A 22,863-nucleotide genomic window follows, 5' to 3' on the forward strand; every position below is an offset into this window, starting at 1 on the left:
ACTACTTGTACTACTATTCCTACTTTGCGGTTTTTCACTTATCACGGTGGCACTGAGAACAGAAACCCCTGCGATAAACCAGGGACTACTGTATTTCTTTCCTGTCACAATGGAAATCAATTTAAACTCTTGCTGTTGTTGTTTTTTTGCGGTTGTCAAGTATAATTGTGGATGCAAGCCCTTTTATGTTCATTATGTGTATTAACAACATTATTACCTCTCGGGTAACTTTGCCACTGTTGTCAAAATCATAGAGGGTGAAGGTCCATTCTTGCCTGTTGTTCTCCTCCACAGACACAGCACACTCCAACTCCTGAAACAGCATCAGTTTCATACAGCGTACATGTGAGTGTGTATTTCTGCGTGTCCTGCCAATGGCCCAGTTTCATCTGGGGGGGTGGAGGGTGGGGGGCAATAAATGTCCCGCTCCGTATTGACACTCACTTCAAACTGGAGCTGTTTCTGTGGCCCTGCGGGAGCTTGGCTGTCCCTCTCCTGCATCTTCTCTTCCACACAGCAGCTGTCTGTCTTCTCCGGGGGTAAAGCCACTGCAATAGCACAGACACACACACATGAATGCACACACACAAAGATAAAAGTGATGGCCTGAGGACAGAAACGCTGGGTGCAGTCTTAACCTGAGGACATCTTGTCACTTTCTAGTTTTTCTGGCAAGCTCATGCCTCCAAGTTGGGTAGCAGAAATTAAGATGTGGCACATCTTAAAGTGTATAATAAAACTTGTCACTCTCTGTCAAATTGCTTTTATTTAAAATGTGAATATTATATTATGATGTTAAACAAGAGCATTGTTTCCCAACGATGCTTTAATGTTTTAACAAAACTAAATGTAAATTATGGCTAACTTAACAAACAGAGGTTATTACTGCTTCAACAAAATGACCTAACTTGTATTTCTTGCAGTATTTATGATCGTGCTCCAAGACCGTTGAAATCAAAGCGCTCTATAGTTTTTGCAGTTCAAAAATGTTTTTCGAGTTAGCAATCAGAGGAAACAGATCTGAGACAGTTTAAGGTCAACCTGAAACATTTTTTTGCTTGTTTTTTTCAAGGTGCCTCTATCCAAACAAATTCTCTTTGCATTCTGAAAGCATGCAAGCTCAAAAAAAGAATATCAGTGTAGTGATTATGCTGTAAGTCAAAAATGTTAAACCATTTGAAAAAGAGTTGTCATGGTGACAGAGCTAATTCTCAAATGGCAACAGCTTGTCCCACACATACACCATTTTTCATGTGTTGGCTCAGGGGTTTACAGTGAAAGGGGATGCCAAACTTAAAACTAAATAAACATAACACAACTAAAACAAGACAAAATAAAACAATTGGCATTCAAATGAAATGTGGACACTTGTAAGTCTACAGGAAGCCCATCAGTCCCAGGTCCAGTGCTGCGGAGCTTACCTTTTTTGATCAGAACGACCCTCAAGAAAAACTCATACTGTACCCGGTTAGCTGACAACAGACACCCGTTTAGATTTCCTTTCACTTCACCACACTGTACAGACCGCTTGCTAATTTCCCCCAAAAAGTTCAAGGTTATAACGTCTTAACAATCAGACCTTAATACAGCTCAAAACACAAATCACTAACAGTCATGAAATTTCTTGTTACAGGCAGAAACTTTTGCCAATTTAATGACAAATTCAACAAGCATATTACTATTTTAACTATTCCTTATTTTAACTTGTGACCTTGAAGCTTTGGTGATGAAAAGTGTATGTAACACCCCGTCTTATGATGCGCATGTATACCAAAGTTTGCTTATTTTACCATGAGCAGAGCTCAAGTTATGACCCTGACAAGCAAAGACCTAGGACAACATTTGACCTTGACTTCAGAGCTGGGGTGATAAAAAGTGTACATGACACATATTTTGCATGTGTGCACGAGGTTTCATTAAATGTTCTTGAGCAGATCAGAAGTTACGAGCGAAACAGGAGAAAGTTTGCAGACATGGAAACTAAACCATAATATGTCGTCTAAAAAAGATGACAGGGAACTTTAGGGAAAAGAGACATGTCAAGAATTTGCATTGTAAAGGAGGTTGATATCACATCTACAACAAAGACATGCATGAAAAACATAACAAGGTAAATTTGGTAATTGCTTTAAAAGAAACTGCAGTAATCATTAGCTGAAAAGTGCACAACATTATGACCGCTATATTGATGGGAATGTTACAGGTACAGTCATCCCTCACTATATTGCGGTTCACTTTTTGTGGCTTCACTATATCGTGGATTTTTTTAAACACAATTTTTTATAATGTGTGCATGCTGTGCTCGTCATCTCATCGTCATCATCTTCATCGCCAACACCAAGGTGTTTAAGAGCACGTAAAGTGTTTATAAGAGAGTGGGAAGAGTTTATAAAGCCTTAAATATATAAACATCAGTGTTTTCCCTACCATTACAAAAGCAGGGCGCCATGCCCAGTTAACAGAACCGAGCACCCCGCCTACCAAACCGAACTGCGCAGACCACCCCCCCATACACCCACATACACCCGTCAGAACTGGCATAATGCTAAGGTAGCGGCACGAAATACAGACGCACGTGCTAGCTAAAAAGCCTAAAGTAGCCTCACACTGCCTCTTCCCTCATGCTGACCCCCCACCGCTTGAAAACAGCTGGTACAAACAGAGCACAGCTCAGATGCGTGTCGTCCCCCCTGACAAAATCACGGATGAGATGACAAGGCAAGTTATCTATGGGAAACACTGTACATTGTTTCCCCTACCATTATACAAGCAGGGCCCGCACACAATACAGGCGCAGTAGCTAAAAAGCTAAAAGCAGCGCTCATGCTGTCTCTTCCCTCACACTGAAACAAAGCCCCCCCCCCCCCCACCCGCTAGAAAACTGTTGGTGCAAACAGCTCAGACGCCCCCTCCCCCATCGACAAAAATCACAGACGAGATGAGCGCACTGCCATGGCAAGTTATCTAAACACTGATATAAATAATACAATAAATATAACGCCGCTACTTTACAGATGTTCACCTACGGCAGGGGTCTCTGTAACGTAATCCCCACGGTTGGTGAGATAATAATAATAATAATAATGAATTTAATTTGTAACGCACTTTTTATTAACAAAACTCTCAAAGTGAGAGATCACTGTACATTCAAAAAAATGTGATTATCGTGAAAAAGTTCATTATTTCACTTCAGAAAGTGAAACTTGTATATTATATATACATTCATTACACAGAGTGAAACATTTCAAGCCTTTATTTATTATAATTTTGATGATGGCATACAGATAATGAAAAAACAAAAATCAGTGTCTCATAAAATTTTAATATTATGATAAAATTCCATATTGGAAACCCATGCACACTATGCACTACGCACAGATGAATCCTAGACATGGGCTACAAATGTCGCATTGTTCAAGCCACTCGGGAACCATTTCTGCTTTTGATTAAATTTGTGTAGTCTCAGCTTTTTCAAATTATTATTTTTTTTACAATAAAAAGATTCAAAATGGTTATGGTTACAGTTTAAAGTAGTGCAATTTTGGATTACTCAACACTGTTGCCCAACCTGGCAGACAAAAATAGCATGAGGGTCACTGTCTGGTTCAGTAGTCCTGTTTCACGGTTGGAACTTAGCCCAGATCTAATGCTACCGGATATCCTTTCTGGCTTTGAAATCCAGCATTTGTTTGATACATGAGACCACAGAAACACATAGCACGTTCCAAAGATTTGAGAGGCATAGATGTGGGTTTCCTTACAGGCCTTCATGAGTTATAGCTAGCCAGACAGAGTATTCTTGCTCAATCCTCACAGAATAATTTAGTCGTTTATTCTACATCAACTCATCCAATAAAAAGTACATGTGGGATGCACGCACCCATAAAGCCACGCAGACCACACCCACATCTACACCCTCTCCTTCTCCCCCCACCACACCTCTGCTACACTTTGAAGTTTCATTCTCAACCCTTTTGGAAGAGGATCAGACCAGCTGTAAAACAGAATCACTAATTAATTAAGCCAAGTCAAATCTGCAACGCTGTTTGTTTCCTCGCCAACAGAGCAGACACAACAGCCCAATTTCTTCCCTCCTGATCCAACGCAGATCAAAGTAGACCTGTATCATCCCTGGGTAAGAAAAAAAAATGCCAGAAATGAAAGGCATCAACCCAGGGAGCTTTTACTAACTTTTTGGAGAGGGGTCCTGCCGTTTGATCATCTGAGGTGCTCAAAGGGAACATTGTGGGCAAATCTGTTTGGTGGCAGGCTCAGTACGGTGGTGAGATACTTATCTTCGAGCTAATGAAATTCCGGGAGGAGTAACAGTAATCTGCTATCACCCACCTCCCCCGCTGACCCCTTTTCCAGCACAAACAGAGGAGCGGCTTTTTATGAGTGAAGCCGTCGCCAGGGGACTGGCTGTACATCAGGGGCAAGACGGGTGCAGCCGAGGCTGGCAGCCACCACACCTGGCCGGCTCCAACACCCCCCCCCCTCTACGCATGCGCGTGACTATTTTTCACACAGAAATACAGACAGGTTGGGAGAGCTGCCAAACACTATGAGGAATCACAGTCGGCTATGCAAGAATACTGTATTACACATAACCGAGTCTGTCTCCCATCATAAATATTGGCAGCAAAACGATGTAAAAGCCAGGGTTGGATGGCTGTGTTCTTTAAAAAAAAAAGTTACATTTTATCATAAGCAAGAGTCTTAAAAACTCTTCAATAATGCTCCTTTGTTACTAGTACTTGTTGAGTTGCTTTTATAATTTGTAACTTGAAACAAACTGAAAGAGAATGGCTCCATTATATTGTCAAAAGGTTAAAAAATAATATGAAAAGCTGTGCAGGCGTTTCCTCTGGGATGTCAGTAGAACTGATGTAAAGTATCCCTCGGACTCTTTCATCATTGAGCTCTTCTTCTTTTCTTTGCAATTTTTGCAGTAAAGTTCTCTTTTAATCCCCACAAAACTTTCTGCGGACGTGCTTCCTTATGCCCTGAAGAAAGAAGTCTTTCATGTGCGCTGGTCATCTCTTTGTACTGGTTCTCTCAGCTTTTTTTTTGTTCTTCTTGTTTTTTACCTTACTCCAGTTTGTAAGATCTCTGAACTAAAAGTAGTTCATTTGAGGATGATTACGAGTTCTTCACAGCTGTTTTTATGCAGCAGGAAGTACACAGCTGTTTGCTTTGTTTTTATGATTACAACTCATGGATGTCAATTGATTCAAAATACTAAAAAATATACAAAACTATTTTAATCAGAAGACAAATGTATCAAGCAAGATATTTTTTAATAATTAAGCTGTAACTTTACAACCTAAACACCTAAATTCTTTCCTTCAAATCTTATATTAAAGCAAGTTATCTTGAAGCTGTTAATCACAGTAAATGAATAGGGCAGTTTACTCTAATTAGCTATATCTGTCTTAAGGGGAGGACAACATTGGCCCAGACCCAGGTTCAGCCTAATGACTACATATCACTTTAAACCCCATCTATCAGACACATTACCTTCACGTTGCATGACTTATTCAGTGAAGTGGAACTTACAGACAAGCAATAATACATTTATTGGGGACTGCTTAGTAAGGCAGCCATCTATTATTATCCACCTGACAAGGGTTTCTTAACTTTACATCTTACACTTTCGTCAACTTTAATGTGGCCCAAACTGCAATGTGATATAGCAAATGTTATATCAAAATGACCAGCTCGGCACCGTGATGTGTGCTATTGCTCAGCACCATGATGTGTGCTATTACTTTTATTGGCATTTCGAGTTACCATGGCGATGTAATGTGCAAACAAAGACGCCATTTTTATTATTCATTTTTCATTGGTTGCAAATCAAATATCCAAAATAACCACCTGAGCTTTAAAAAAAAAAAAGAATACTGTAAATTAGCCATTTTTTTAGAGATATTAAGCTGAAATTTTGTGTGGTGGTAGCTGAGTGCAATGCCCAATAAAAAATAAAAAATTAAAATTCAAGATGGTCACCAAAGCTACATTTAAATAGCTTTATCTCAGCTAATTTTACATGTATAGAGCTGAAATTTGGTATGGTGGTAGCTGAGAACAAACCCAAACACATAGGGTGGCTGTGGCTGAGTGGTTAGAGCAGTCGTCCTCCAGTACAAGAGTTGGGGGTTCGAATCCACCAACAGTCACATGTCGAAGTGTCCCTGGGCAAGACACTGAACCCCTCATAGCCTCTGATGTGTGTCCCATCAGTGTATGAATGTGATCTAAAAGCACTGATTAGTCTCTTTAGAATGATTTGTTCAATTAGCTTTGCATAGATCTAGTAGAGTGCTGTATGAATGGGTACATGAGGACACAGATTGTAGTGTAAAACGCTTTGAGTATCTTGAAATAAGATAGAAAGGTGATATATAAGTACAGTCCATTTACCATTTAGTATTGTCCAATAATTTTTTTTAAATGGCTACCACATAGCAGTCCGCGTCAATGTGTCTCCATGAACTTTCTTGTTTTATTGTTGCTGTACTCCTAAATTCTGGGACTCTTCAGATCTGCCTGCACCTCACGTTCAGCACTGTCTTGAAATGGGGAGAGAGACTTTCTCCTCCCAGAGCTCTTAATCCAGGATCACATCACATCAGGGAAAAAATATGGAGGAAAAAGAAGCACTTCGCAGAGCACCACTGGGGAGGGGCAGATAAGAGACACAGAAGGTGGTTGAGAAGAAGGTAGAATGGGAAGTAAAACAAGAAGCTTGTCAGCAGTTTGTTTTAAAGAAGAGACATAGAGCAGAGGTGGAGAAGATGGAGAATGGAACGATAAGACATGAAAAGTATCCAAATAGCAGCTCCAAACAGAGTCCCTTCTTAGTCTGAATTCAAATCAGACACTTAGCAATATAATTTAAATAAACCAATCTAATTTATTTAAATTAGTTGAAGTGGCATGTTGCAGTGACAAGCAGAGGGCTTACCTTCTAATCGATAATGTTCTTCACTAATCCCCTCTGCACATGCATTAGCCATGGAGTCCTGCAAAGACACAAAGCACAAGAGGATAAGACATTTTATGTTTTCAAGTCATCAAAAATAGGAATTCTTCATATTTTTGTTATATGAAACATCACGGTCCACATCCACAGCAATGCCTTCCAAAACAGAGCGACACACCAGCACTAAAATTACAGCATTCACGTGTCTATATATGAACAAACTTGACAGCTGTGTGCTGAGCTTAAACAGTGGTGGAAACTTTAGGAGGAGAGTAATTGCAGGACTGAAACAAACTGAGCACAAGAGTGGCAGTTAGATTTCAGATTATGAAAGAAGCATCTAAATCACTGCAGACCAGTTATGGATTCTGAGAAAGTAGACTGGTTGGAGTGCTATTTCAGTGGACGACTATCATTGCAGGGACACGTCCATGAACTCGTTTTTGTCCTGGATCTTCTGCAGTCAGGACTGCACCTGCAGCTCTGCCTGATGGTGTGTACCACAGAGACTTTAAGGCCATGCGATCCCGAAGCATTATGTATGAAAACATGCAAGGTATCCATGAGGTGTTAAAAGTCATTTTGATGGAAAACGATTACTCACATTATTTGGACAGTTGTGTAAACATGTGTAACTCTCCACGCATTATCAAATAGTATACAAAAATCTACGACGTTTCAATTTCACAAAAACTGTTACTCAGCATTCAAAGCCAGTTAAATTGTATTGATGAAATGTATAATGAAATATATTTTCATAATTTTAAAAACAAATGTACACAAAAATTTTTGGAGGTTAAATATTTTTCATTTAAACCCATCAAGGGCTTAATTTGTAAACTGATCAATGCCAGAATGCAAATAGCGGGTGGGCTGGTGGGGGTGTGGGTGTGGTAGGGGGCAGGATCTGTGGGTTCTCCCCCAGAAAATTTTGAATAAAGTAGATGTGATTCCTGCATTTTGGTGTATTTTAATGAGGTGTTAGACAACCTACGATTACCTACGTTTGTAAACACCCCACTTCTGTCAGGCATCCCCCCCTTACTTGATGGAACCATCAAGTAAGTCAGGCTCGGAACGGAGCCCAACTCTGTCCCTGCTCATTGTTGTCTGACTCCACATGTGAACCTCCAAGCGCCTGCCTGCAGCTGCCTGTGGGCTCCTGTCCGTGTACGACTGCCTGGTTAGCTCGGCACTCACCCCCACTACTCTTTTAGGGGTGGAGATTTTTTAATGGTAGACGCTGAAATGCTACTTGAAGAGGTAGGTTGTATGCTTGTAAGTGGCTGTTGTGTTTAAAATTAGTGTTTATGTAATTATTTTCAGTTTACATGTCCAATATAAGTTGTATTTGTTCAAGGCAGTCATATTTGTTCATAACTTTATAATTAGTAAACCTGAGATTTACCAGGTCTAGGCAACAGTTACCGGAACGCACCAAGTCATAATAAGAGAGGTTCCAGATCCTGTTCCAGCAGCATCCAACTCAAATTAAGCACTGAACCCATCCATTCAGCCAACCATCCATCCATTTTCTTTACATGTTTTTTTTTCCTTTTGTAGGTCATTGCCCATCTCTAGCAGTACCTGTGAGAGAGGTGGGGTACACTGTGGACAGGTCTCCAGTCCATCACAGGGACATATAGAGACAAGCAACCATTTACACTCTCACTCACACCTACGGACAATTTAGAGTTAGCAATCAGCCTAACATGCATGTTTTTAGCCTATGGGAGGAAATCTGAATACCTGGAGAAAAAAACATGTATGCGCGGAGAGAACATGCAAACTCCACTCAGAAAGGCCAAGAGGCAATCCTTCAGCATTTTGTTGTTGTTGTTGTTGTTGTTGTTGTTGTGAGGTGACAGCTCTAACCACAGCCGGTGCTACTTCATTTAGGAAAAACAAAAGACTAAGACCCTGTTTACACAAGAACAACCTCTGAAAAGTTGAGTGCTTTTTCAATATTTATTGGGACAAATAAACAAAAAAGAGCAGGTTTACATGGAAACGCTGCCAAGCCAGAGTTGCCAGATAAGAAATAATGAACTAATGTGTAATGTATTGATAAACTGATGTAAAATTTGTGTTTTTTTCATCTGTAAAATACTGTTATTTTTTTCGTATCCTTATTTATCATCAATAAATAAACCAGTAAATTAACATACAAATTAAAAGGCCTAGCTCCTTGAAGGAATGCATATCCCTTACATGACTTGAGTTTTAAACTGCCAGTATTATCTAATCGTAATAAAATGCTGGTATTTCAAAGTTTGTACTTTAATATTTTTTTTAATTATAAAATAAACATTTTGCTCAACCATACCAATGATCAAAAAGTTTCTCACAATCTGTTTGAAACTGAGGATTCCCTCAGTCGATGAAGAGGGGCAGGTGCATCAGTCTGTCCCTCAGGCAGGTGTGGTGGAGGCTCCGCCCCCTCACACGCCTGTGACCAAAAAACAACCAGACTACACCAGCTGGGTGGACCTGCCTTCGACAGAGCAGGTCTTTGCAGGTTCGAGTCTCCAGCATGTTTCCTTAGCGGAGACAAAACACAACATTACAACATTACTGACGGCCCAAAACAGGTTTGGGCTGTCAGTAACTTGAGACTGGGATGGAGATTCACCTTCCAACAGGCCAATGACCCAAGGCACACTGCTAAAGCAACACTCAAGTGTTTTAAGGGGAAACCTCCTAACTAATGCTGGCCACAGTGTAGTGCTGTCTGTGGTCTCAGTCATAAAACAAAATCCTCTGTGGAAATTAGACCATCATCAGTGACAATAGCATCTCCTGTGCCCCACCACACCCTGCCAAGACAAAATCACTGCAGCAATCAAATCTATAATTTCTTGTACAAAAAAATTAATTCCTGTACACATACAATATGTATAGCATGTTTAGTTTTTGATTATAACTTAAATCAAGGTTATCCAGGAACATCAGGGGAAAAACACAGAGGAATGTAGTAATTGGTTGTCTGTGTCAAATGTGAGGTGTTTCCTGTTAATAAAGCCATTCTGCTTTGGTCAGTGTGAACAAAAAAATTTTTGGCTTTTGGTTTTTAAGCGCAAACACACTGAGCTGGAATATTATGTAAGAGATGAAAACAAAAAAAACACTAAAAATAGAGCCCTAGTTTTCCTTGATATGGAATTATTTGCAATTTGTCTCATGGTAATTTTACCCCTTCAGGTCAGATCACAGCTCTGCACTTTCTAGCTTTGTAGGATACCAACACTTTTCTAAAACAAAGAAAGCATTCGATTCTGAGTCCCATCTCTGGGTTCAATTTCTGCCTTTAGGAAAAAATAAATATTTATTTTACCTTCCTTTTAAAAATTACTTTCGTAAAACTTTGAAAAATGCAAAATTCCTACCTTTTTATCCATTTTGTACATTTTTTCCTCTTTTTTGGTTATGAGTCAAAATTGCAAAGATGGATTATTTTATACAGAATTTTTTTTTTTATAATTTTTAATCATAACATGTTTGCTCCTTATAAAATTAAAGTAAGATTTTAAAGAGTGTGAAACTAAAACAAAAACTTTCAAACCCAGCACACAACCACTAGAATTCTAAAAACTATGTGTGTGCAACAGTAATCACAATCATTTTAGGCCAGGCAATGATCCAATGATGGTTTTTAAGATCCTTGTGGGCTCAGAGGTCAAGGAGCACTTTAAGGTCGTTTTCACACCAGATAGTCCGGTAGACTCGGTTCGGGACCAATATTCATGACCTTTTTTTTACATTTGAGCTGGTGCGTTTGCATTCACACTGCACTGTGCAGTCGAGTCAACCTGTTGAACCAACCTGTTCCCCCGCTCGCCTGCGGGGGCGCTGCACCAAGAACTACTGAAAGAAACAACACAAAACCTCTGAAGACACGTCTTCTTCTTCTTCTGTAAATAAAAATAAAAACGAAGTGGCATCAAGTTTTAGCAGTTTTAGGAGTTATATTTTGTCATTTTTCCAAAATGGACCTAGCAAGAGCAGAAGATGAGACAGAAGACCATGGAGAATATTGTTTTTCCACACAAGGCAGCTGACGGCTCCATATAAGGTCAGAGCAATGAGTGTTTGTTTGTCTGTTTACATTCACACTGTACTTGAACCGCGCTGGAGTTCGCCTCTACCAGACCGAGACCTAGGTTTTAGCCCGGGCCAGAGTTCGCCTTTTTGTTCCGTGACAGAGTTCGATGGTGCGTTCACACCTCCCTAAATGACCGGACTTTCTAGAAAACGAGCTAGAGTTCGATTAAAGCGGACTAAACAGGGCTGGTGTGAATGCACCCTAAGGAACAGAAGTCTCCAAATGCTTCCAACCCAGGTGCCTCAACCACAGCCTCAACAATCAAAATTAGCAGTGGTAAACCACCATGTGCAGATGTGTGTGAACAGATCAGATTAATTAAAAACTGAACAAATGTTTTATCAAATGTGCAGTAGGGTCAGAGGTGGAAAGTTCAGGGCACAAACAAGACTTTCTACTCCACTGGGGACCTGCTAAAATAATTTTCCAGACGTGAAGTTTAATGTTCTGTGGAAACCAGAGCATGAAGCATTTTGCTTTCAATAGCAGCCAGGTCCTTCATGGGTTCTTCTGAGCTTTATTACAAGGAATTGCCCCTGTGTGTTTTAAAGTTGTTCAATTTCGCTCACAGAAAGTGATTTATTACTGGACTGCTGCACAGAATATAAGAATGTCAGACCCATTACATCATCCCATCTTGAGGGCCTGCTTGGTTTGGCCGTCAATCATCCATTTTATAAATATTAATGTGTTAAAGACAGATGTGTGTTTCTTTGTTGGAATTAAAATATTTGCTCAACTACAATGAAAGGTTTGAGTTATCTTTTTAATATTTAGTCAAATAGGTTTCTGGTCTTGGAGGGTGTGGGGGCTGTGTCGGTTGCAACATTTTAAATGAATTTAATTCAATTTACTATAAATTATTAACAATAATTTACAGTTTTAGCATTGATTTTATTAAATCAGTTTTTGTAGTTTACTATCACCAATCTCACCGCTTGTGATGTTCAAGAACGTTTAGTGACAAAAAGTCTATAAATTAGAAAAGCTGATGACATATTAGCTTTAGTGTCTCCCCCTTCACATAACATTTATTAAATCAATACATGCCATGATTTTTATGGTGGGACGAGTGGTTCTGTTGGGAGGGAAAGCTACCATCAGAACACCTATGAATGATAAGAGGAAATGTTGTACTGGTCTTTCATCATTATCATTTTTTCTTTAAATATTAAAAAAAAAACTAAGAAATAATCATATAAATCCAATATAATGCACTTAATGAATCTGAGAAAATTAAAGCGATTATACTTCTACTGCAAAGTAAAAGGGGATGTTTCAAATATTTCCAGCAAATTAATTAGTTAATTGTTTGCCAAGTATGATTGATCGTTATAGAACTAATTCATGAAATCATCTGCTCAGAGAGTCTTGGCAAAAGATGATGTCCCAAAGAAACTTGAAACTCCTCCCAGACCACTCTGAATAAACGTAGTAAAATTGTTTTTTGGAAAGAGCATTTGCCATTTGATTTTGTATACTGAATAGATTGTTAAAAGAAAATATATAAAATTAAAAAAAACAGCAAGCACATGCTGGCAGAGAACCAAACTGGTGAGTGAGGTCAGCCCATTGGCCCAAGCATCATTCTTACTCTGCCACAGCAGACATTGACCCACTGGGTCAAGTCTTTTCTCCAACACTGTCACTGAAGCAAAGGGGTACATTAAAGTGCAAGTAATATGTACTTGTGTGTGATTGTGGGAAAGTCCCACAATGCCTCTCAGTCTCTATTGCTGTCTGCCTCCATGACCCACCACACAGGACGACAATTTATACAGCCGACGACAGCTCCCCCTGATCGCGCGCCAGGGCTCAGTGGAGGCAAGCCTCCAGAGCAATGGCAGCTCTACTGGCACTTCATCAAAACCCAGGAAAAATCTCATTAAGACTGTGGCTGAGTGCCTCCTGCTCGGTCCTTCGCCCGCTGTAAGAAAGCACCTTCAGGACTCCAATGTTCAGAGTGACGATGCCCGTGAGAGGTGGAGGGTGGCACACATGAATAGATATTTAGCCAAATGGGACAACGACAGAAACCTCCAGGTCCGTCAAAAACAGAACATCCATGGTCACTTACATTAATAAAAAAGCCATGCAGCACTAAAGTCTCAAAAAGATCATTATAGAAAAGGACCAGTGACTATTCAGGAACAGAATCAACTTTATTGTCATTGCACAGTTAAGCACAGCAAAAATACAGTTCAGTGTAACCGTCCAACAAGGATAGACAGAAGTGCACGGGGGCTGCAGCTTCGTTGTGAAGCGCTGCCCTTATCGCTTAGATAAGGGAAGAAAAACATGAGGAAAGAAGTTATTAAAAAAAACTCTCACACTGTATCCTTGACTCACAGGGCACAGTGTAAAGTAGCAAAAAACTACCACAGCAGCAACATAGATAGACATAAGACATTTTGCAGTGGGGGATGGGAATCTGACAAAGGTGGTGAGATTGTCCATGAATGCTACCAGAAAGTTCCATAGTTCTGATAAAGATGGTGCAATGTCTTATCAGCCGGTTCAGCTTTCAAAAAGGGTCCACAGATGTTCGGGGGGGGGGGGGGGGGGCAGCGCAGATCTTCATGATTTACATATCCTTCAGAAGCAATTTGAGATAAGTTGGCCTATCCAAGACCAGCAGGGAAGCCAGTTTCAGATAAACAATTGTTTTGGGACAGGCCAAATCTACTGATTTCACATCTGTCTGCATAGTTTCTGCTGGTACACTCAATAGCAAATCCAAACAGCCAGATTTGTGGTCATGCCGCCAATCTGTGCTTGTAGCCTTCTCCAAGGTCAATTCCTTCATGCCAGCGAGTTCTAGGAGCCGCAAGTGGCCTGTAATTCTCAGAAATCGCATCCAGCTTACGGTTTAGCTCAAAAAGCATTAGAGTCTGAGCGCTCGAAGCACAGCGCAATCCTTCACATAAGGCAGGCAGCCTCACCATTGCCAAAACTGCTGACAACGTCTTCCTAATTTGTTGATATCCCAGAAACCAACCGATTCCAAAAAGCAAAATCCTTGTTATCATAAATCCAATTATGTATGCGTCTTCAACGTCTTCAACATCTTTAACATCTTCAACGTCAACAGACAATACAGACAGGCACTTCATCTTCCATTTACGCCAGGAATCCATAATATATCCAGCTACCTGTGTCCCTTCAGGGCAAGAGGGTTCTCCTGCACCCTGTCTTCTCATTGAGAAAATTTTATCAGTTGTGTTGAGAGACCAGCTGACCAGATCTATAATAATTTACAATTCAGAAGATGTGTAAAGAGAGGTTCTGAAACAGATTCCCAGGACAAGAGCAAAAGCAGGAGGGAGGCAGGAGGGAGAGGAAAGTGTCCGTTTTTGTCGAGAGCAAGTCAGAAAAAAACTATATTTTTAATTAACTAACTATATTATACTATAAGTATGTATAAACTATAAATATTCTCATTATTATTATTATGTTTGTAGTAGATAAAGCTAATCTAATAACTTTAGATTTGTAAACTGAAGACCATAAAGGGTACAGTGAAAGGTATCAATGTGTTATTTTACCGTCCAAGCATGTTTAGATATAATGAAGCCATCATTGTGCATTTGTTCTTTGTCCTATAAATTTTCGGCACTTGGCAAATAAAATGATTTTGACTGATTCTGTCTGCTTATTAGCCACCATTAGCATAAGTGTATGAATGATTAAAGGTGCAAACAGCTATGTAACATAACCAACAAAGTCCATGCTCAATAATCCATGTATACAATCCAACAATTTTCTGTCAGGTCATCTGGACAGTTTCTGTTTTTTTTGTGCTGAAACGTTTCACCTTCCATCCAGAAGGCTTCATCAGTCAAGGAAACACACAACACAAAACTGATTCTTCCCCCAAACTTCCCCCTAACAGCTTACTCCAAAGTGGAACAAACCAGTTATGTTGGTGCTAAGATAGTCTCTTTGGCACACCCCCTCCTCCGGTGCCGGCCCTCTCCCTCGTCGACAGTCATGTCAAACTGGTTCAAAATCAACAAAGCGTCTGTAACATAAGTTTGCAAAATTACCACTGCACACAAAGTCCCAATGCTGTGAAGTAAAACAACAGACACCAAACTACATCCTATTAATGTTACAGCTGCAAATTAGCTTATAGGTTTAACATTACTTACAGAAGTCCTCAAGAGAGGAAATACCCAGACCCCCTCCATCATTGCAAAGAGTAAACTGAGATACACCAGAGGAGACTCAAAGGGACTGAGCAGTACAACTATTAGAACCTGGAGCTGTGCCCATCCATGCATGCATGGTAAAAGTGGTGGTTCTGCTCCATGAAAAATGGACCACAAGTTACAATCAAGCAGACCATGCTTCAGGCTTTGCACCAGGCTTGTTATTCTGGAGCGATCCTTACCTTCCAGCAAGATTAAACAATCACATTCAAAGCTCCGTGTAGCAGTAAAACATGCTGCCACGAGATAGAGCCAAGATAGAAGGTGTTGATGTGAGGTAGTGAAGGAACGCACTGCTTCTGAGTGAGGCTTCAAAGACGATCAGTTTTCACACATGAAATAAAGATCTCAGATAATCATATAGTGTAGCCAAGCTGAAGTGAGATGGTCCCATTTACAGACGATAAGGATTCAGACAATTTTCACGCAACACCTTCACACAGTACCATGACAAGTAAATCCTCATGCATTTCTTTACAGCAAAACAATTTAAGAAGTTTTTTCCCCACTTTTCTCTCCCAGAAAAACACTCATTACTATCTCATGTTCCATTCCACTCTGATTAATTTACTCCTGCAGAACAAACAGTTTAATACAAAATCAAAAAATACCAGAGCTTTACAACAAACTGGGCACATAAACAACACATATGTCATGAGTGGTTTGCACTGCCAAGAAATTATTATACGACTTCTGTTTTACAATGCATTTTTATGCCTTTGATCAAGAGATATGAAGACTCTCCAGAGGTCACACACTGTTGATCATTCATTGGCAAATTTAACAGCTATTAACCAAAACATACACTGTCTGGTAGATGCTTTTATTGTGAATAACCTTGCAGCAACTTTAACACATAGCATGTTCTGGGTGCAAATGCTTTACTAACAATATTATCACCAGTTCATTGTGTGAAATATATAATTATCCATTTAACAAGGTGAGAAAATATTGAAACAGTGGTTACAACACTTGAATAATTTTCAAAACCTTTTACTTTCTGAAACTCATCTACTTTGTGAATGGTACTTTCTGAACCACTCTGGCCTTGGTTGTCCTCAGGCTGTTTCTGTGAGTAGCAAGTTGGCCATCTGGCCTAAAAGATTTGATTTTTGTTCATGACGAGTGATTGTTTTGGATAGGTGCGCTCTGTTTGCATACGTTAAAAGCCTACTTCTGAGATTCCAAAAGGAGGTTGGCTTGAAACACAGCAATGAAGGTCACCTATGGGACAGATCTGGTTGGCAGGCACAAACTGATGAAGTCATTAGAAGGTGGGGGGACAAAACGTTTCTCACTTAAAGAAACTGGCCCAGGTGACACGATTTAACCTTTTTTGTTGTTGTCTACATGGACGATTGAGCTTACAAACCTACAACTACTTTGTCTTCCTTGTTTCATCACCCTCAGTACATAAAGTGCAACAGAATGAAAAACAAACTAGATAATTAATAGGACAATGCAGTTTCCTTAAACTCTGCCAAACAATGAAATGTAGCATGTAATTTGACGTTTCAGCTTCAAAGATGAATACTTTCCTTGCAGACTTGGCGGCCCCATGCCTGACAATCTTCAGTCATGGCACACCCCTCTCTTCCTGCACCCCAGGAAGGAAATTATAGCCATGAAGTTGGGATCCATCAGCAGGCAGGTTGAAGGAAGCAGCAACATGATTAAAGCGTGCATGGTCAGCAACACACACAGCTTTTGAGGCTGCACATGCCAGAGGGCTTAACGTATTAACTTTAGTTCACAACACAGGTCAAGCTTTGATAACCCCACTCATACACACGATATATTCTGTCCAATTGTTTAATTTAAGCTAATACATAGAGGTAGATTATGGGTTGTTGCAGAAAAATAAACAAAGACAGTGTTTCTCTCTCTCTCAGTTAATTGGTCTTTACGTTTTTTTTGTTTACATAGTTAACATTAGCATGAAGTGGGGGCCCTCTCTTTGTAGAATGATAACGCACAGCCACCAATCATTTCTCCACGTCAGATTTACATTGCAAACACTGTTGGTCACATTACCTCACCCACATCAAAGGCTGCCTCCTGAAAGGCTCAGTTGAATATTAGCAGAGATTTAAAGCCCTCATCTGTGTCTCAGAAACATGCTGATCTGAAGCAATCTCCCTCCCCGTTCGCTGTGTGAAGTTAGCCAACACTTTAATGACTGATTTACAAAAATGTTACACCTGCAACAATACGCTTTTACAATTCAGCGAGGCCCTCGGGCACTAAGCCTCTACCTGTTACTCAAGGTAATAAGCCTTTAATAGCTTTTGAAAAAAACTGTAACCAAAGCAATTAACATTTATTACACTTTTATCAAAGCTGTATCTCAACACTGAGGTGGAGAGGAAGGCTACAAAGCTTTGAGATCAAAAGACTTGAGGTCATCTTCTATTTTCAAGGTGGGGCAAAACGTGGCTCATCATGAATTTTATCCGTTTTAATCTCTCCCCCCCCCACACACACACACACATTTAATACTTTTTGGCAATGTTAATGAAACTTTCCAATAGATTAAGTCTAATGGACTCAAGATGTACCAACAGGTGATTTTTTTTTATTTGTATATAATGATGTGATGCTCCTTTAACAATATAGAGACTGGGGGGAAAATCAGATATTGTACTTTCCCATTTACTGGTTTGAAATTGATCAACTTAAAGCAATTGGTTGACAGAAGGTGGTCAAATAGACTACTCAGTGTCTATTTTGTAATCCTGTAGAAGTTGAAGGCCTTGCTGGAAACAAACCTTATGTAATAGAAAAATTGCTGTGGACATCCACAAGAGGACAATAGAGAACTCTTCAGAATTACTTGGGGGTCTAAGTGGGGTAGAGGCAGGGAAGCCGACACGGGACCCGAAAGTCCCAGGTTCGATTCCCAGCCATTCACACATTCATTCAACCTTTATTTAGACAGGTTAATCCCATGCTGTGGTGTCTCTGAGCAAGACACCCAATCCCCAATTGCTCCCCGGATGCTTATCTACAAACCGGATTCCAAAAAAGTTGGGACACTAAACAAATTGTGAATAAAAACTGAATGCAATGATGTGGAGATGGCAAATGTCAAAATTTTATTCGTAATATAACATAGATGACAGATCAAAAGTTTAATCTGAGTAAATGTAACATTTTAAAGGAAAAATATGTTGATTCAAAATTTCACAGTGTCAACAAATCCCAAAAAAGTTGGGACAAGTAGCAATAAGTGGCTGGAAAAAGGAAATTGAGCATATAACGAACAGCTGGAAGACCAATTAACACTAATTAGGTCAATTGACAACATGATTGGGTATAAAAGAGCTTCTCAGAGTGTCAGTGTCTCTCAGAAGCCAAGATAGTAAGAGGATCACCAATTCCACCATTGTTGCGCAGAAAGATAGTGCAGCAATACCAGAATGGTGTTACACAGCGTAAAATAGCAAAGATTTTTAAATTATCATCATCAACTGTGCATAACATCATCAAAAGATTCAGAGAATCTGGAACAATCGCTGTGCGTAAGGGTCAAGGCCGTAAAACTCTACTGGATGCTCGTGATCTCCGGGCCCTTAAACGTCACTGCACCTCAAACAGGAATGCCACTGTCAAGGAAATAACAGAATGGGCTCAGGAATACTTCCAGAAAGCATTGTCAGTGAACACAATCCACCGTGCCATCCACCGTTGCCAGCTGAAACTCTACAGTGCAAAGAGGCAGCCATTTCTAAGCAAGCTCCACAAGCTCAGACGTTTGCACTGGGCCAGGGGTCATTTAAAATGAAGTGTGGCAAAATGGAAGACTGTTCTGTGGTCAGATGAGTCACAATATGAAGTTCTTTATGGAACACTGGGACGCCATGTCATCCGAACCAGAGAGGACAAGGATAGCCCAAGTTGTTATCAACGCTCCGTTCAGAAGCCTGCATCACTGATGGTATGTGGTTGCATGAGCGCTTGTGGCATGGGCAGCTTGCATGTCTGGAAAGGCATCATTAATGCAGAGAACTATGTTCAGGTTCTAGAACAACATATGCTCCCATCTAGACGTCATCTCTTTCAGGGAAGACCCTGCATTTTTCAACACGATAATGCCAGACCACATTCTGCAGCAATCACAACATCATGGCTACGTAGGAGAAGGATCCGGGTACTGAAATGGCCAGCCTGCAGTCCAGGTCTTTCACCTATAGAGAACATTTGGCACATCATAAAGAGGAAGGTGTGACAAAGAAGGCCCAAGACGATTGAACAGTTAGAGGCCTGTATTAGACATGAATGGGAGAGCATTCCTATTTCTAAACTTGAGAAACTGGTCTTCTCTGTCCCCAGACGTCTGTTGAGTGTTGTAAGAAGAAGGGGGGATGCCACACAGTGGTAAAAATGGACTTGTCCCAACTTTTTGGGGATTTGTTGATGCCAAGAAATTTGGAAACAACGGATTTTTCCCTTAAAATGATACATTCTCTCAGTTTAAAGTTTTGATCTGTGATTTGTGTTCTATTCTGAATAAAATATTAGATGTTGGCACCTCCACATCATTGCATTCAGTTTGTATTCACAATGTGTTTAGTGTCGCAACTTTTTTGGAATCCGGTTTGTAATTGCCCACTGCTCCACCTGGGTCTATCTCAGGTGTGATGGGTTAAATGCAGAGAACCAATTTTGCAATCGTATGGGAACATACAATGATGACAACAAATAGCACTTATACTTATATACTTTTGCCTTTAAGACAAATGGGGTAATAATTTTAAAAGTTGCTTGTCACTTATGTGAGTCTATTTGTGCTGGTTCAAACCAGAAAACACTAGTGAGGCACTTTTTTCCCCATCTGACAGTTCAGATCAAATTTACAAAGTTGCTTCCATCCTCCCAATGTTTTTTTTTTTTTTTTTTCATTTTATCCTTTCATATAATATCATTATTTAAATATGAATCATATATGGTAGTAATCAGTGGTAATTACAGCTACATTACATTTTCTTTGCAAGAAGCCTGCAGCTGAAGTTCTGGGTAACAGCTTGTAAAAATTAGTCAATGTTTGCCAGATTTGTAGCCTCAGTCTAACCCCGGTAACTCCTTACTGGAGCAGACGAAAGCTGCACAGAAGAACTTCAGGTGAAAAAATAAAAGTCTCTGTCAAATATTAAACTGCAGCATCTTGATGATTATCATAATCATCATTGTCATCATCATAATCATCTGGAATTCAAGAGTTACAACAATTACACAGCTGAACTTATTTATTCATTATGAATGCAGTGAATTTTTCAGTTCACATGTGTACATTTTTGTTTACAATAGGACGATTTTTACATTTTCATATGAAACAGGTGCTAAATTTCATTTTAGCAAAAGACTTGTATTATTATTATTATTTATAAACAATTTTTAAGCACTTCTGACTGAAGTATTGTGTTAAACTAAAAAGCTTAGCTGTGTTTCTCTTTGAATTTGTCAATATTTAAGGCAGCATTCAGATAGACATGTTCTTTAACCATTAAAATGTTATTAATCAACCATAACACAAGACGCTTAGATAAAAGATAAAATTCTGAAAGAAACTAATAGAATACTATACTATACCTCCCAGGGTCCTCCAATGTAAATGCACTGTAATGTTGATTTAATGTATTTGTATTCATCATTTAATGCAGTAGCCTAAACTTGACTAAATACTTTGGCAGGAAAATGAAAACTACAGACTGGAAGTAAATAGCGATGATCGTTTTATTTTCATGTGAAATCAGAAACAAACCACAACATTAGGCTCTTCTTTGTCTTAAACAAAATGGCACCACATGTCCAAAAGCCTGTGTAATCAGTATTTCATTCAGAAGATAAAACAGATTACCATAGAAATTCCACCTTCCTCATTAAGTGTGCATGTGTGTCAGTAGGGGTGTAACGGTACATGTGGGTGTATTGAACCGTTTCGGTACAGCATTTTCGGTTCAGTCCACGTGCGTACCGTTTTGGTTATTTTTACACTCATTAAATTTTATTAACGAGAGATTATGCGCCGCGGAACTAAAGTTCCTAAGCGTGTTTCAGCACGGTGCTATTATCTTGTAGCACGTGCAGCGTTAGCATTCTAGCTTCTCGTTGCATTCTCCTGTTTGGGAACATTATGACTTTCTTGTTAAAAGACAAGTGAACAAATCCAAAGATGTGTGTCGACGTTGTTTCACGGAGATTGGATCTGCAGCAGCAACACGTCTAACTTGTTAACGCGCTTGAAACGACATCATCCAAACGTGAACGTCTCTTCTACAAGCAAGAAAAGCAGCTTGTTGCAAAGACCGATAACAGCAGCATTTAAACAACCTATCAGGCAATTCAGATCGGTCCAGAGCAATAACACAAGTGTAGAAGTTTTTAAAGCTCTGGAGCTACATTTCTGTTGTTGATGTGCCGGCTTGAAAGTTATTGAGCCCCTCACCCTACGACATTCCATCACATCAGCACTTCAGCCAAAATGTTGTAGCAGCACTTTATGAAAAATATAAAACTGATATTGTCAACAAGCCCTGGACCAGATTAAAGCCCTGTCCTAATGATGATGAGCAAGAGATTCAATCACGTCATAACAGAAATGATGACCGTTTAAGAAGAGGTATTGTATTATTATTATTATTATTATCCAATTAACTTTTTTAATTTAAAATTATAATCTTATTAACAATTTTTTTACCTATTTGTGTTGTATTTCCAGTCTGGGACAGAGATAGCAGCTGAGTCTTCCTCTTCAGGGAAATCCACCAGAGATCACCTCCAGCTAAGAAGTCTGTGATGACTGAACTCTGAACTTTTCCAGGGACCTGTCCCACCTGTGAGAGCAGGTCCAAGAGGTTGTGAGTAATGAGGCCAAATACAGCCACACTGCAAAATTAGTAAAACTCTATCTCTCTATTCCTGCTACTGTTATTAGTGAATGGTTTTCTCCACTGCTGGTGATATTCACTGCAACTAGATCTGTGCTTTTGGCAGAAAATGTGGACAAGTTGGTCTTTTTGGACAAAAACTTAAAACTTTATTAGTTAGATTGTAAACGGTCTGTTGCTGCTTATTGTTCTGGTTCTGACTGTTATTGTGTTTATTAAGATTTTCATTATTGTTAGTATAGTTTATTTATTGTAAAGAGTGCTGTTTATTTAAAATTTCATCCAAATGGGTTGCTTTTACTTTGTATTTTTACACAAACATATTGTTTAATTGGCATATTTTCAAAATAAACATTTTGTAAGTCTTTATTTTGGCCTTTTTGTGTACCGAAAATGAACCGAACCGAGCCCTCCTTGAAACTGAAGTGAACCGAAATGTGATTTTAGCGTACCGTTACACCCCTATGTGTCAGTCAGGGAAGCAAAAATAGTCTGACATACAGTCAAGACAACTGTTTAGCAACACGCCTGCTTCCATGCTAGCAGGTCTTGTGTAACAGTCAGTGTTGTATGTTGCAAGACTGTGTCTAGAGGCTGTTGGTAATTAGTCAAAACTCTCTTTGAGGAGACAGCCCTTTGGTTGTCTAGATAAGTGTGGGAGGAACATGGTTTTAGTCA

General features: G+C 39.6%; 1 protein-coding gene across 1 annotated transcript in view; it reads right to left on the reverse strand.

The window, feature by feature from the left end:
* nkd1 (NKD inhibitor of WNT signaling pathway 1) overlaps positions 1–22,863 on the reverse strand; it is a 37,703-nt gene that overhangs the window by 5,961 nt on the left and 8,879 nt on the right. Inside the window, exons 4-6 of the mRNA XM_037697579.1 lie at positions 6,968–7,025; positions 445–548; positions 218–313 (exon numbers count right to left, since the gene is read on the reverse strand). Coding sequence (XP_037553507.1) covers positions 218–313; positions 445–548; positions 6,968–7,025 — 258 coding nt within the window. The remainder of the gene's footprint in view (positions 1–217; positions 314–444; positions 549–6,967; positions 7,026–22,863) is intronic.

This window comes from Nematolebias whitei, chromosome 2 (assembly GCF_014905685.2).
Source record: "Nematolebias whitei isolate Nwh7 chromosome 2, NemWhi1, whole genome shotgun sequence".
In the NCBI taxonomy this organism is placed as follows: Eukaryota; Metazoa; Chordata; class Actinopteri; order Cyprinodontiformes; family Rivulidae; genus Nematolebias; species Nematolebias whitei.